The sequence below is a fragment of the Ambystoma mexicanum genome, chromosome 11 (genome assembly GCF_040938575.1).
Source record: "Ambystoma mexicanum isolate Mex_15411 chromosome 11, UKY_AmexF1_1, whole genome shotgun sequence".
NCBI classification, from domain to species: Eukaryota; Metazoa; Chordata; class Amphibia; order Caudata; family Ambystomatidae; genus Ambystoma; species Ambystoma mexicanum.
The window spans coordinates 1,387,313,589-1,387,329,181 of NC_090934.1; the positions used below are offsets into that span (position 1 = coordinate 1,387,313,589).

Below are 15,593 nucleotides of genomic sequence, written 5' to 3' on the forward strand. Positions count from 1 at the left end.
GATCACTCTGGCCCACCATGGACACCAAAGCACCGCGAAGATCAAGGCCCGGCTGCGCCTCAAGGTGTGGTTCCCGGAGTTGGAGCAGAAGGTTGACGAATTTGTTGCTGCCTGTGTCTGGTGTCAGGCGGCGTCCCCTCTGCAGAGAGCCGGCGATTGAGACCATGCCCCGGGGCACAAGGCCCTGGGAAGTGGTACATGCAGACTTTGGATCCACCACACTGGGCACCTACTTACTAGTCATCGTGGACGAGTACTCTCGATATCCAGAGGTAGAGTTTGTGGACTCGGTGGCCTTTGACCATGTGGTGGTGGCTGTAGAGAAGGTGTTTGCATCCCACGGATTCCCCATATCCTGTGCTTCGATTGGAGAAGCTGAGAGACTGATGACCCTAAACAAGACCTTCAGGATAGCCCAGGGCCAGGGACAATGCCTGCAGCGGGCCCTTTACCAATTATTGCGTGTGCATCGTACTACCCCCCCATGCATCCACAGGAGTGGCGCCGGCTGAGGCCCTATTCAAAAGGTGTCCCCGAGGGCTACTGCCGGAGGTGGGGGCAAGGAGCCGGGGTCATTGATGACCGGCAGGTGGAGGTCGATCGCCGACTGCGGATCGAACAGGAGAATGCCAGGAGAGGACTGCGCCCGCAGCGACTGGAGCCGGGAGAAGAGGTGCTCATCAGGAACAGACACCCCCTTGGAAAGCTATCTCTCCCCTACGAACCCGAGCCACTTGTTGTGGTGGCTGTCAAGGGTTCCATGGTGACCGCCTCGGATGGGCGTCCGGCCGTCACCCGGAATGTAAGCTTCTTCAAGAAGCTAGGGGACCCTAGAACTGAGCCTCCCCTCGAACGGACGTAAGTGCCCAACGATGGGGGAGGCCAACCCTCCATGCCTGCGTCCCCTGCCCGGGGAGGGCCACCGGATGGACTACACGTGCCGGAGGTAAGCCGGAGGCCCCCCAGAGGCCTGGACGAGGGAAACCTGCTTACCTCAGCGATTATGTGTTGGGACTGGTTAGTAAAGTATTGCCGTTTGTCCTCATGGAAAAGTAGTGTGGCTGTCACGCTCACCTGGTCTCCACGGGGGTGTAGCTCGTGGCTGAAGGCTGCTGTCTGCACTGGTGTTGCACTGCTTCGAAGATGGTGCTAGCCCGCGCCATCCCTTCGTTCTCACCTCGGAAAGTGTTTGCCTACAACGTCGAAACAAGATATTAGCCAACTGAATGGAACCGGATAGGCCTCACCACTTTCAGATTTCCGTCTCTTCTTCTGGCTCACCTTGGGTTTTTAAAAAGGTGGGCTCTCTGTCCTGCACTCTCTGGCAGGGGCGCGGTATTTACAGTCTTTCCCCAAGATCAAGTTACTTCACTGATCTGATGGAAGTTGCTGCTGATTTTGGAAGAACCCGAGTAAGCAGGCAAGTCTATACCAATGCCTTCTTGGAATAGATGCTTAAAGTCTGTCGCACAAGTTTTTAACTAGGGCTTTGTTCTTTTCTTTCAGGCGTAGTGTCGAGCGGTTTCCAGATAATATTGACTCTCCCTGCAATGTTAAGCAGGTTTCTTGCAGGAGAGTATAGCGCTATGCGAGGCACGCCAAATGTTTGACTAGCCTTTCTTGCTGTGCTTGAGTAACCCGCTGTGTCTTTTCTATTCAGCAGGTGCGGCGCAATTCCAGGAAGATGATGGAAGGACCGCTCGATGAATTTCCTGGAAGATGCCGGCCCAGGTGAGGGTGGATGCTTTTTCGGGTACCTTCTTTTCTACTTCTTCTCTGCAGATGCGGCGGTCCGGGAATATGCAGAAGGCAAGGCCAGAATGCAGGTAAGGCCTTTGTCGCTTTATTAACTCCTGTACTTATCTTTTCCATTCACAGGTGCCGATGGATAGAAAACTCTGGACGGGCGTGGCTGAAAAAGAGCTGAGCAGACAGTGAGCGTTACGCTGCAGGAGTGCAGAATAACGCGAAGCGTGTTCCGTTTGCAGGGTGCGGTTTAAATAGCCTTGCAAGTAGTTCCAGGCAAATTGTCCCTTAGCCGTATCCTGCCACTTCAGGTAAAGTAGTCCCACAGCCACACCCTGTACCGGAAGACTCAGCCTCACTAAGCCGAGAATATAGTTCCATGAGTTCAACACCTACTATGAGCCTGGCACCAGGACCGAGTCCAGGAGATTCTAGGGCACTCCTTAGGGGCTTGATAAGCCCTTAAGGATGCCAGTGTCAAGGGTGGCCTCACCAGTTTCAAGGGTTTGGGAGCATGCACCATGACCGTAGCGTTGCCCCTTTAAGGGATGCGCACGCGGCGGTGTGACGTTGCACGCCGCCGCATGCATTGTTAGGGAGAATTCTCTGTAAGGCTAATTTCCCAAACCTAGTGAGTCCCCCCCAGCAGCTTTGCTGGATTGGAGGTTTTCTCGCCTGCTAACAGTGAGATTCTTTTGCTCCCACTCTTAGACATGATTTGAGGTGTTCCTTTAACTTTCCATGTGTTTTATGGGCTATGGGGTCTTTTACTCCATAGGGTCTCATGTGTTTTTTTGATGTGGGTTACACAGCACCCTCCGTGCCATAACCCAGGGGTGTTGTAGCGACCCCCAAACAGACTCCATACGCTGGGACCGACTACTGTCTCCCAGGGCATGTAAAGTCACCATTGGCTTTACTAGTCCCAAATTATGAACAGAAACCAGTACAAACCATCATATTGTGGACGTACTGGTCGGGGCAATTCAATTGCCCCCGGGGTCTGTTCGAGGGGGCACGTCTCCGTCCCCCCTGATCGAGTTTTGGCTGGTGGCAATGGATACTACTTTTTATAGTCGACCGCGAATATATCTCTATGGGATTTTCCCATTGTTCGAGGCTACCAACTTTATTTAATTCTTATAGCCTCGAACATACCGCTGGTTTATCTATTTAATATTAATTCACCGGTTGGTATTTTTTGCCAGAACTCTATTCTAAAATGGCGTTTGTGTTCTCTTCTGCGACTCCAACCCAAGCCGAGCCCTTTGTTCCACTTTTTGGCAGGCTTCTCCACAGAAGCCTCCAAAAGTGGTGCCACTTTGTCTGGGTACCACAGGTGGTGTGGGGGGGGGGGTTTAGGCACCCTGGACTGAGTTACCTTGGTAACTCATTTCACTCTTGTGTGATTGGCCCAAGTGGTGAGCCGGCCGGCTCACCACTTAGCATGTTTGACTGCTAGGCTGAGTGAATGGGGGTGTGCTGCATAAAAGCAGGGCTTTGGGGACTGGAACTTCAGAAGTCACCACAGGACCTAAGAATCCAAGGAGGGAGAAACTGAGCCGACCTGCAACGACGACACCACCGGTGGAGCCCTGCTGAACCGTCTCACAGAGGCGATCTCCAGTCCGGAGAGTCTTCTTCCTTTGACTGGTGGGGATAACCAGTTTTCGCCTTCTTTTCACCTTCCTGGAGCATCTCGTGGCCGCCTTGCCCGTGCCAAGCACCCCAGCAACTGGAATACCACGGTTTACCACTACCGCAAAGAGAAGGGTAGTGCCTTTTAACCGGAGAACTCCGCGGCTGGTTTCTTCCCTGGCAGTGCAACGACCATCTTTCCTCCACGGCGAGACCCCTTCTTCCTCTGGACGAAACACAGACTTGCACCTGCTGCCAGGAACAACTGCCCCCGCTGGAACTTCCTTCACACTTAAGGTACTGTGTCCCGCCTGGCTTCCCTTGCGACAGATCGTTCGGGGTGACAGTAAAGCCTCGACTTTCTAACCTGGGCTAGCCTGGGACAACCTAGCTAACTTTTCCCGACTTTAATTTCATCCTTTTTGTGCGAACTACAAGACTCTTTGGGTATAACCCCACTGGGTGAACCTGGACCCCTTCTGCTTGCTCTCTCCAAGAGTGGGCCTTTCAATTGACTTCCTTGCTCTCCAGTAGAACTCTGCCTATCCTGTCTTACTGTGGTTCTTGTAAAAGTATTGAAACTTGTGTGCTTCCATAACTCTGCCTTTTTCCCCTCCCTTTTTGATAACTTATTAGAGTGCCATCTTATTTTAAGCGCTCACCTCTGTCTGAAAATAAGTGGTGTTTCTCACTAAGACTTGTCTAATAAGTAACTAGGGATATATATAAATATATATATATATATATATATATATATATATATATACACAAATAATAGTGACTGTGTGCTGAATTTACTCACCTTTTTTGCTAGTGTAAATTACAAGTGGGTCTTTAAATAATTATATACTTTTACACCAAAGCTCTGGTCAGTGTTTGTCCGTGCTACTGTGTCTCTGTACCTATTGTGTATACTCTGCATACTGCCCAACTCTTCTTGAGGGAAGTCTGACTGCTCAGCCACAGCTACCAAGTGAATCTGTGGTACAGACTGCTACCAAGTGGGTTTACTGCCAAACACCTGTAGCCTTAAATCTTTTGCAGTGGTCCCTAAGGGAACTGCACAGGTTTCTGCCTAACATGCATTATAAAGGGGGCGTTCCTGGCTGCGACAGTGCTACCGGGAAGCCCAAGCAGACAAGACGTGTGTGTGAGTCTGTGTGTGCTTGGGGGCTTACGGGCATCGCGAATGGGGGTCCCTGAAGACTCCCAACAAACACTTAAAGGAATCCACATGTACCCTTCAATAAAGCATGCTGGAAAAAACACAAAAATGGTAAGCCATACAGCACTGCCGCCATGTTGAAAGCTGGATATTGCAAGTCTGAAACAAGTATTTTTCACCTACGATTGTAATGGGCAACAGTCCTAGGATGCAAAAACTCGAAGAAATCCTATAGTCAAGGCACTTTGATACATCACAAATAATAATTGTGCAAATATAGCCAAGTTCTTACAGATCCTGGTCAACAAAAGCTTGCCAAATCCTACCCTGTAGCACAGTGCGACAGGTGACACGAAAAAAAACAAATTGACTAATAATCCTCCATATCACTTGCCAAAATACCTAGCATATGATCTAGGAGTTAAAACAAGATGTATTCTTAAGTAAAAACACATTATCTACGGGAATGCATTTCATAAGGATTTCTATGCATACTATGCTTGTTGGCTCGTACTCCACCCTTCCTGCAGAACCTGGAACATACTATTCATCGTTCCAATCATTGTTCCAATCTTTCACAGATTTTGATGGGGCATCAGTAATGGATGCAACGTCTTGTCACACCCTGAGCACCAAGTACATGCAACTGAGCACAAACTAGGTCTCATCTGGTTAGAACTTGGCTCATGAATTGTCTCCCTTAATTTCATAAGGGTAAACCAAAAAATGGGGAACATCTACTTTAGATGCGTTATTGTTGCAATTTCTGAACAGCTTGGCCAACGTGAACACTCCACGAGCATGGACAACTTACCGACCATCTACAAACTTAACGCAACCATGCATTTTACACCTCTGAATGGTCTGGTAATAAATTAAATTAGCAAACTGAGTTAGTTTCACTGTGGCCACACTAACCCCTGCAGTGCCATCGCACATACATTCATACAAGTGACATGGAATGCAAACAAAGGGACCCTGCAGTATAATTAAAATTGGGAGAATTTAATGATTGGTTTGATTTAGCTTTTAGGGTGGTAAGAGAGTATAAGCAGGGTGTCAGGGGTGGAGGAGAGAGATTAGTGGCAGGTTGAAAAGTGAAATTGGCTGAGAGGGTGGTCAGTAAACTTAGCTTATCCAGGGATAAGTTGAGCTAGGATAGGTGTACACATGCCCATGTGATTGTTGCCCTCTAGAAAAATACTTCTGTTGAGTACAGTTTTAAGCATCTCCCCAAAGGCGAGGTAGTTAAGTTAGTTTCTCAGCCATAGCATTGGGCCTTAAATATTCGAGGCTTTGACAGATTGGCTTGTTTAGCTGTAGTTGGTAACAATCCACACATTACACTGGCTCCCTTACTAAAATCTGGTGCCCGCCTTACTCAAATTTAGTGCCAAGCATATAGCTCGTACTTGTCATTTTGCTGCCCTCCCTCGATGAAAGTTCCACATCATGTATGGTTTAACTCATGCTATGGGATAGGAGAGATTGGGGCCACATCATGTTTAGTGTTCTTATGCAAAAAACACTAATACAAATGGGAAAGAGGCTTGCTTCTTGCCTGGTATTCTTGGACACCAGAACTCTAAGCCAAAGTATACCTGGTCTGAAAAGTTATTCTACGGAATGCAAAACTGAGTGACCTGCATTCATTATCATTTCAAGTTTAAGTAGTCAAAGAAGAGATGTGTTAGCGGCTCCAATTAAACTACAGGGTGTCAGGAAGAATTTAATGGAAGTCTGACCGTATTCCCAAAGCTCATAAAACCTAAAGTCTCCTCAAAGCACTTGTTCGCTGACTGTTCTAAAATTGCTCTTGTGGGGTCACTTGCTCCTCTTCCTTGGTGAGAAATGCTGAGAAGTCGATAAACTGAGGTTGCTACAAACTTGACGAATGTGGGTGAGGGGCTAATGGCCTCAGGTGAGAAGCAATAACTTCCTGCTACACAAGCAAAGACCACCAATACTAGGTTACAAAAGTTCCTGGTGTTTTGACTGGCTGGGCCGGGTTCTTAGAGTACTGCCAAGGATAGATGCCTATAAATCTACCATGTGCTCCAGAGAGCCTTGTCGAGATCCAGTGCCAATGCAATTATCTTTAGGCAGAAAGCTGAGCACTTTAAGAGGGAGACTGTCTTATATAACCGCTTCTGGGCCCAATAGGCCCTCAGTAGAATTACATCATCCCTCACCCTATTAGTGAACCCTGCACTTCCAATATTGACGCAGGCTTCTCGTGAGCTCAGGTGACCTAGTATGTGTGTGGAATAGGGCTTTGGGATTCTTGCCCCAGGAGAAAGGCGGAAAACTACTCGACCTATAACCCATAACACTAGGCAGTCCCCAAGCATTGCTATCACAAACCAATAATTGGTAAACGTGATGCTTCAGTAGAGAACAAAACATTGCCTACCTTTGTGGGAGCAGCAAATCGCCCTCTTTTGGGGAAACATCTATGCAACATGAGGATTAATCAGGCTTTAAATCGAGACCGTTCCTGAGAACCCTTGGACCTCCATACCAGCTGAAACATTAGATTATTTGCCTTTATTTGTTGAACAGAACAGTGCTTCACCAAGAAGCATTGTACGTTGCTGGGTGCCTCACATGAAATATGTCAATGGTTGATACTCTAAATCAGTGTGAGGGAATGAGCTGTTAAAGGATGGGGGACAGTTCATAAATGTTATACCAACTGCACATTAGTAACAGACGTGTGCAGTAGAGTTGTGCATAAAATGATGAGGGAGAATGGAACCCATATGAGGAGACCGATTTTAAAGGCATTCTTGAAACTGACCACTGGGGAGATGTTCTTTATTTATGGGGTTCAGGAATTCCAGTGATGGCCAGCGGAGGGATAGGGCGAAGAAAATCGAGTGCCCCCCACCTCCCTCAGCTCTCAATTAATGGTTGGCTTCCTTCCTCTCCTATGCAGCAGGGACCCCCCTCTATGGGTATTCTCCCACCCACCCTTCCGTCCATTCCCGGAGCACTCAGAAGTGGTTACACCTCAGCATACTGCTTTGAACACAGCGTATATAGGAAGGCATTTGTACTGGTTGCTACTGATCCAACACAATTACTGGTGCGATGGGGCATCGCCAACCTCATCGATAGTTCTCATTTAAATAGCCACCTTATATACATTTAGACTTTCACATACTTCATGTTTAAGGGAGGTACAGATCTTACTTACTGTCACAGTTTTTCCTGCGTTCAATTCAAATCGAGTAGGGAATTTGTATGTTATGTCACACAGGTTTCCCAGTTGCCTTCGAAGTGTCCATCCATGTAGCGGCTGATCCTGCAAAAAAAGAAATATCCAAAATAGGGCTGAGGTATCAAATAAGTTCTACCTCACAGCTAAGTATTAACATACGATTATTGAACTATCTTCCATCAAACAGGAACACTATGGATCATTTATGGTTTGAGGTTTCTCTTTTTTGACACTGTGGGGGGCACCAGGATTAGTGGCGATGAGAACCTTGCACACTCTTCCAATACTGTATTGCTCGCCTATCATTGCACCAAGCCATTTATTCAAGCTGGCATTCCACCTTCAAAAGGGCATCCATCTCATGCATGTTAACTGTTTCAGCCATATTAGTGCTCGCAGATTCCCAATTCTCTGAACTATTATCGAACTGGTGTCCTTTGCTCGCCAAAAGAAGCTCAGATTCAATAGAATCTAGTGGATAACTTCTGAGGACACAACTAACCAGTCACATCTTCCTCCCAAACCCAGCCTTCCACTGCAAACCAGACACTGGATCAGCATATCCCAGGCCAAACAGCTACGCTCCCAGGAAGAGAGGAGGATGAGAAAGGAAGATCAGGATGCGACTAGAAGAACAAAAATGGAACAAAAAGGTGCCATTAAAAAAAAAACGGAAAGGAGGGCAAAAGAAGAGGGCAAAAGAAGAGGGCTATATAGATTGTTTCTTGTAATGTTGCAATTACTTGTCTAAAAGTTGGGTTTTAATCCAAATGTCCCAATTTCAACAACGTTTGATTTTGGGGAGTTCACCACCTCTGCTTAAGAAGAAGCAACTCTGACTACCAAAGGGTATTCAAGCTGCAGCCCTGAAAGAATAGCAGCCTGCAATTTAAACTGTGGCAGGGTCCATGTGGCACCAAATCTGCTATGCACCGAGACGACCTTTGTTCAAAACCATCTAGGTAGCAGGGCTTGGGACAGGTACATGCAACATTCTTCACAAACACTGGCTCCTTTTAAAATAAAAGCCCTGGAGTATTCTAACCCTGCCGATACATCCCCACACATACACTTGACAGCAAACCTTTAAAATGGGGAATGGCAGTGAAAGAAAAATTAAGAAAACCTGGAGTAAAACAAAATCATTTATGCCAGCATATTTCAGACCTTGACAGAAGCCCACCCTATAGGTGTAGTTTTCAGAGCCCCAGCAAAAAGGCAGTTTGCTCTGTTGAGGTCGAACAAAATTGCTACTACAGTCAAGCCAGAGTTAGAAGAGACATCTTTTTCAACAGAACTAGACAAAGGACCTACTTGGGTATTGAAGCAAATGGGTCACTCAAAATATATGTGCAACAAACTGGTCTTCATAATAATGTATAGGCTGAGTGTTGGGGGGCGGTGGGGGATGCGGGGTGTTGTGGATTCACGGAAAGTAGCCCCAGCCAAAATGTACCCTACCACTCGGCAAATCTATTTGTGACCAGGTTTGGCTAATTTGTCCAAACTGACAACTCAGCACCTAATACATAAGGGATGTCTGGCCTTAAATGCTTACCTTTTTGTTAACGGTAGCTACTCAATAAAATGCAATGCCCTCATTTTAAACAGCCAATTCATGCCCCATCTCAGTATTTCCAAAATGGAACTCTAAAAAAATTCAGCTGTTGCTATTCTGCTTGGTTGACGCAGTCTTGCTCTTCTGTAGGAAGATTTTTTTTTTTTTTAAACTGTTAAAAAAAGGTTTTTCACTATTTGTAGTGCACAAAAACCTCAACTAGGCCCAAAGTGGATATACGCAGACAATTTCAACAGGCAGGATGTCATGTTAAACTATGCGATTTATAGATGTATGTGACCTACAGAAATGTTAACGGCGCTTTTGAATGTTTGACCCCCGCCCCAAAGACGTTGTGTGTGACATTTGTTGATCAATCGCTGTTAAGCTCAAGTTGCTTTTGCATTTATGTGCATGGTCTGATTTGTTAAATAGAACCAGATTAGCTAGTGCCCACACCTTCAGCCGCTATCAGCCCCCGCAACAAGTTCAGCCAAGTTGCTGCAGTAGCAAAACATGCAACAGAATGAGCTCTCCTGACTGATCTAGCTTTGTAAGGCAGACAAGCACGGCTTGCAGCACCTGCCAAAATGATTCTTGAGAGGAGCAGAAGCAGCAGCTCAAGACCAGATGTGATCCCCTCCCACCATTGGATTGATGTATATGAGAGAGAGAGAGAGAGAGAGAGAGAGAGAGAGAGAGAGAGAGAGAGAGAGAGAGAGAGAGAGAGAGAGAGAGAGAGAGAGAGAGAGAGAGAGAGAGAGAGAGAGAGAGAGAGAGAGAGAGAGAGAGAGAGAGAGAGAGAGAGAGAGAGAGAGAGAGAGAGAGAGAGAGAGAGAGAGAGAGATTGCACATTCACCAAATGTTCACACTGTAGCATGGTCTAGGTATTGAGAATGTAACATTAATTGAAATAAAGACAGATTAACAAAGTGCAGAGTGTGCCTGCACGTTTACACCCCCTAAAACGTTAGTTTTCTTTAATAGACAGATTTCGAATAACACTATTATGGTAACAACCGTGACTATTCTTTTAGGCGGTTTTCATCTGTAATCAATTAGCCCATAGTCTCAATGTTAAAACAATGAACAAAGGCTGTGTCGCAGTTAGAATGTACAAGACATTAGCAATATATTGCTCCAACAAACCATGTATATGAATTAGAAACGGTTATATATAGACAGCCAATTTAGAGAAACTACTCATATTTGAGGGGTGATAAGTGCGTGCAAAAATGTAAAGTCAGAAAAGGGCTCTTAAAATAACCAGCCAGGAAAAAGGAATGATGGCCCCATATAGTTTACACTAGGACATTAGCTCGCTGACCACTGAGGAGCAGATTAAGAAGAGTCCCAGAAGAGTCCCAAAATAACCTTGAAAGCGATTTGCTCCATCTCGCACACTCAACAAATGTGGACCTATGGCAGCAATTACCCTGCTAGCGAATCCGAGATTTACAGGCAATACTTTACTGCAAGAATAGATTATGATAATCAAAAGTTCTGTAGGTGAAATAGTGTTTGAAACCTAATGAAATAAAATATGCAATTGAGCTATTCTTTGTTGGCACGTGATGTTAAACTACCCTTTATGAAGCATTGCTTGGCTTATTCCTACACCACAGCAGGTCAAAGCATGCAAAAAGGGGAGCTGCCTTGCCCCATCTAGCCCTTGGAATGAAGGTACACACTTTGGGTCACAACTATTGTGCCCAATACTGCACCCGCCAAACACTGTGGGAACAACGTCAATGGGGTTTGTAAGCAGGAAACTGTAGACCTTGCATTTGATAAGAGGCAAGCTTCTGTGGCTAGATGCACAAGACCTACTGGAGATTACAGTGACACAGGAAATCATTGTAAAATCATTGTAAACTGATCAGAATCCATCATGTAGACCTGCTACAATTTCTAAAGATAAATATATGGAATGTGTATTAAGGTCCGACTCACTTGTTCCATCCGTCGCCCCTTCCACATGGGCTAATGGCCCATTGGGAGCCTGTTCAGGGTACTCAAACTGCACAAGGAGATATTGGTTTGGCAAAACCGAGATAGTTTCAAGTCCAGAAACGATGCCAAAGAAGTGTGAAAATAACCAGAGTTTCTGACATGCACACCCCTCTGTACATCACCCACTTTGTCGGAGACAATTTTCAGAAGAATCAAAATCCTTTGGAGGGCATAGTGAAGACATCCAGTGTGACTTGTATACAGAAACGGTCCTATACACCTCCAGGCCATTTGGTACTGGTAATGGCTTAGCCACATTTTAAGTACATTAGATGAAAAAAAACATTTATATCTTCGGTCTCAGATTTTGTTGCAGCAACTTCTGTTCACGAACCCTCTTACAATTGTCCCCTGCCATTGGGACTGAAGTTGCTACAATCTCTGCCCAGTTGCAGAATTACACAGGATTTGGGAAGTGTGCAAACTCTGTAGTACTGCCCACGCCAGATAGCACTTTTGTCTGCAGGCCTTGCTAGGAGGTACAAGCACCAAACAGTCCCCTTCTAGTGTGCATGTGTGTAAACCTGTCAAATTGATTTCTCGTGGAATGCAATTCTACCCTACAACGAGATGGGTAAGAAGATCTTGGCTGAACACACTTCATGTTTCGTGCTGTGGTCCCACTGAGACAATGCAACTCATTCAAAAGCAATTTGAGGCCATCACCACCCCCTCCCCCAAACACACCTTGTCATGGTCCCCCGTTTTCTGGACACGGTCTGCCAAGTACTATTTCTGGCAGTTGTGCAGTTTAACATGTATACTACACTCTCACGGACATGGATCCACTCCAGAATTAAAGTTTTACAACAATCCTCCATACCAAACATTTAAAATCGGTTTCCATATTCCACATTGGAATTCTGCTTGCACCAAGCAAAGGGCAGATCTGCGCCTTGTTGCTTGGGTAGAGGTGTGGGATACTCCAAGCATCAAAAGCAGCAAGGGGTAAAAAAGCAGTACAAACCTTAGGGTTTTGCTCAATTTCTAAGGCATGTTGACTCTTTAGTGCCAATCCGAGCTAATAAAATCATGAAGCACACCGTCATGCTTGGTACACACAGAAGCCTGTAGAGGAGGATTATAAGCTAAAGAACATGTGCAGCACATTAGGAGTGTAATGTAGTACTTGGGTTACTAACATTTAGTATTGCAGACAAGGTGGTGACATTGGTCACTAACACTTCGCATAGGGGTGCATTTAGTGGGCTAGATTAGTTAGGCCATAGGCACTAAGTGTACTAATATTGCAGCAGGCAGACAAACACTGATTGTTCATCGCCAGTTTCAGAAATTAATGCAAAATTGAAAGCTGAACCAAGTGCTTCGCAAGGCAGAGCATGCCGCGCGATGGGCCTGGAAAATAAACGTTCATTGTGGGGAAGAGGAAGGAAGATGCAACATTACTGGGAGTTTGTTAATACTGTCCAAAGGTCAATTGAGCCAGGGGCTGGAAAATTACACGAGCAGAGTCAAAGGGTGCAGGAAGGTTCTGGCATGTGGTAGGACAGGTGACAAATGACAGCAGAAGAGGCTGGGAAAATGAAAGAAAATGCACAGAAACATAGGTTGAGGTCTTTTTCTGGGAGCTGCCTGGTGAGAGGCTAATGGGCTGGCTGAAGCGAGGGTCGTCCTGCATAGCCGTCTCTGGAGGTTTCTCAGGTGACCTGGAGAAAGGGTAGCTGCAGAGGGTGTTTCTTGAAGGCCATATTCCGAATCCGGAGTAGTGTCCTGGCAGAAATAGGCTTGGTTCTTGGCAAGAAGGGCCCGACTAGTCAAGGGTGCGATGATCATTCTGAAAAGCAGAGAGTTTATATAGGTCAACAATTAATTAGGGTCCCTTCTGCAGGGTATTTTAATTGACAAGGTGTCCGAGTGGACACGGAAGGCAGAACTTTTTTGTAATCCTCCTGGTACCTAAGGATTAATAAAGCAGCCAGAACCCAAAGTATTAGCTGAGTTTTATTAATTTACGCAGAGGTCAGAATCTCATAATCTTGTTACTAATCCAATGTTAGTCAAGCGCAGGGGAGCTGAAACTGTATTCCTAGTGCATTGCTTTCATAGCCAAAGAGTGTCAGTTCGGATGCCTCAGGTTAGAGGGAAAACCCTTTGCTATGCTGACCCAATGTAAAATGATTTTTGATGGAGTTTTTCTGGCTGATGAAACTTAATATCTATATAAAATTGCCTAACTGAAAGCTTACAGTGGTCTTTATTCTGTCTAGTTCAGATTGGGTCGAGTCCAGAGGTAGAGGCGCATCAAGAATATGCCCATTAAAGAGACATTAGATGCCTAGCTAGCATATATCCCGTAGAATAAACACTGGCGGGAAGGGTCAGGCTTTCTCCTACACATCTGGTGCCCTGGCATCCGTCAGACGTGGCAGCATCATATTTCCCCGATAGTGTGCTGTGTAGACGCTCGTTGGATAGTTTTTGGAAATTGTGATGTGCATTAAGTGGTTTGGAGTTGGCACACTGCTTTATGTAAGCAGTGGGAGACATGTCAGATTAAGGTTCAATATTTTTGCGAGTATGCAGAAGCCAAATTCTTTGCTCTGGGTACATTGACTACAGATACACGAGGGTGTGGAGAGAGTGCCTAGTTGGCAAAATAGGAAAAGAGGCGCTTGAAAAATTATTTGAAGAGGTTACAGTGTTACATTCGTGCCTAATCAGACCGACGAGAACGTAAAAAAAATGATTCAAATGGAAGATCCATGAGTATCCCTACAAAATATCCCCACCAAAAATATTCCCATACATATGGCAGTTTGTTTTCGCCATAGGCAATATTTTTGGGGAGGATATTTTGTGGGAGCAGGGGTTTCGGGGGTGTCCACCGCACATTTTAAAATAATGTGGGGTGTCCCCCGCGGGGTCCAAGGGTCAATATCGGCGCAAAAATATGGCGATATTTTTGCATTGTGATATTTTTGCGGGGATATTAACACATGGAACCAGATGCATCAGATGAGGGGGAAGTCACTGTTTCCACAGTTGCAAGCTAGGTGCAATGAATGAATGGTTCCGTTGTCACAATTGTGTGCAAACCCATAGTGCTGCGAAATGTTCCAAACAGAATTGGAAGTTAAAGAAAGCATGTCGAGGAAAACTTGGAAGAGCTTAACTATTTGAAAAGGAAATTAGAGCAGGTTCGAATGTATAGGGACATTGACAGAAATGGAACCATTGCTCAAATGCTTTAGACAGACTGCTCAATATATACAGTGCTTAGACAGCAAACTCGCTCATTTGATGTCATAGGGCGATAGAAGTCTGAAGGTAATCGAGGATTACAAAGGACAGGTCACAGAAATGCATGACTGAATCTTAACAGGACAGGGCAGATTAGCCACATTTCATGATGAAACGCAAATATGCATACACAGCTTAGAGAATTAAAGCAGCAGAACTCTCATTAGGCCGCCAGTTTTGCATTTAAGGCACTGCGAGTTGCAGAATATTTCACTTCGTGGATCGCCAAGTCCCAGTCTGGTAACTGGGGCAGGTGAGGCACGCTTACTAGAACTGGGCAGCTTCCAGCATCTGAGAGAACAGATCATGTAGAAAGGGAGAGAGACATGCAACCGATGCAGGGCCTCCTGCACTGAAGGCAGAAGGCGATGGATAGCACGCAGAATTACCCTCCACCCGAAAAGGACATCTTTTTTGACCCACTTAACATTATGAAATCACTTGACTAGTGAAGCCCTTTAAAAAGGTTGCACATTTATACAGAAGAGGTTGTGCAAATGTACAAGACATTAAGTATCCCAAAAGAAACCGTATCAGTTTCTGCCATTTAACAATTAGCATACTTGGTTTCTGCAAAGTCTTAATGAGCAAAACATTTTAGTATCGGATGATCAGCAGGAGAAGGAAGTTCTTGATCGCCCTATTTGGCATTTCAATAGGCTATGGGGACAGCCAATGAAATATCTGCAGGCTCAGAGGAATCCCAAAGACAATTCCTAGAAACGTTAAAAAGGGCATTCATGAGATTTGATGCGAATTGTGACTTTAGCGTGGTCGAGTTCAAAAGCACATTTGTCCATGGTCTCCACAAAGATCATGTCAAGTGATGAAAATAAGTGCAATCAGTCAACGCATAAAGCACAAGATGACGTTTCCTGCGGTTTCAGAAATGATAGCAGGGAGAACACACTAGAAACATGCCAAACAAAAAGTGACAAATCAGAAGTGTGGGGCGACTCCAGGTGGAACATCACAAATACCAGAGTTTC

The 15,593-nt window shown here is 45.5% G+C and overlaps 2 protein-coding genes across 4 annotated transcripts in view; one reads left to right on the plus strand and one right to left on the minus strand.

The window, feature by feature from the left end:
• The window catches only part of SH3GL3 (SH3 domain containing GRB2 like 3, endophilin A3), a 789,999-nt gene that overhangs the window by 736,678 nt on the left and 37,728 nt on the right, over window positions 1-15,593 (plus strand). The gene's annotated exons all lie outside the window — the stretch shown is intronic.
• The window catches only part of LOC138504470 (lamin-B3-like), a 368,818-nt gene that overhangs the window by 152,155 nt on the left and 201,070 nt on the right, over window positions 1-15,593 (minus strand). For all 3 annotated transcript variants that reach the window (XM_069624996.1, XM_069624994.1, XM_069624995.1), the window contains exon 8: window positions 7,749-7,856. In XM_069624996.1, the coding sequence (XP_069481097.1) occupies window positions 7,749-7,856 (108 nt within the window). The remainder of the gene's footprint in view (window positions 1-7,748; window positions 7,857-15,593) is intronic.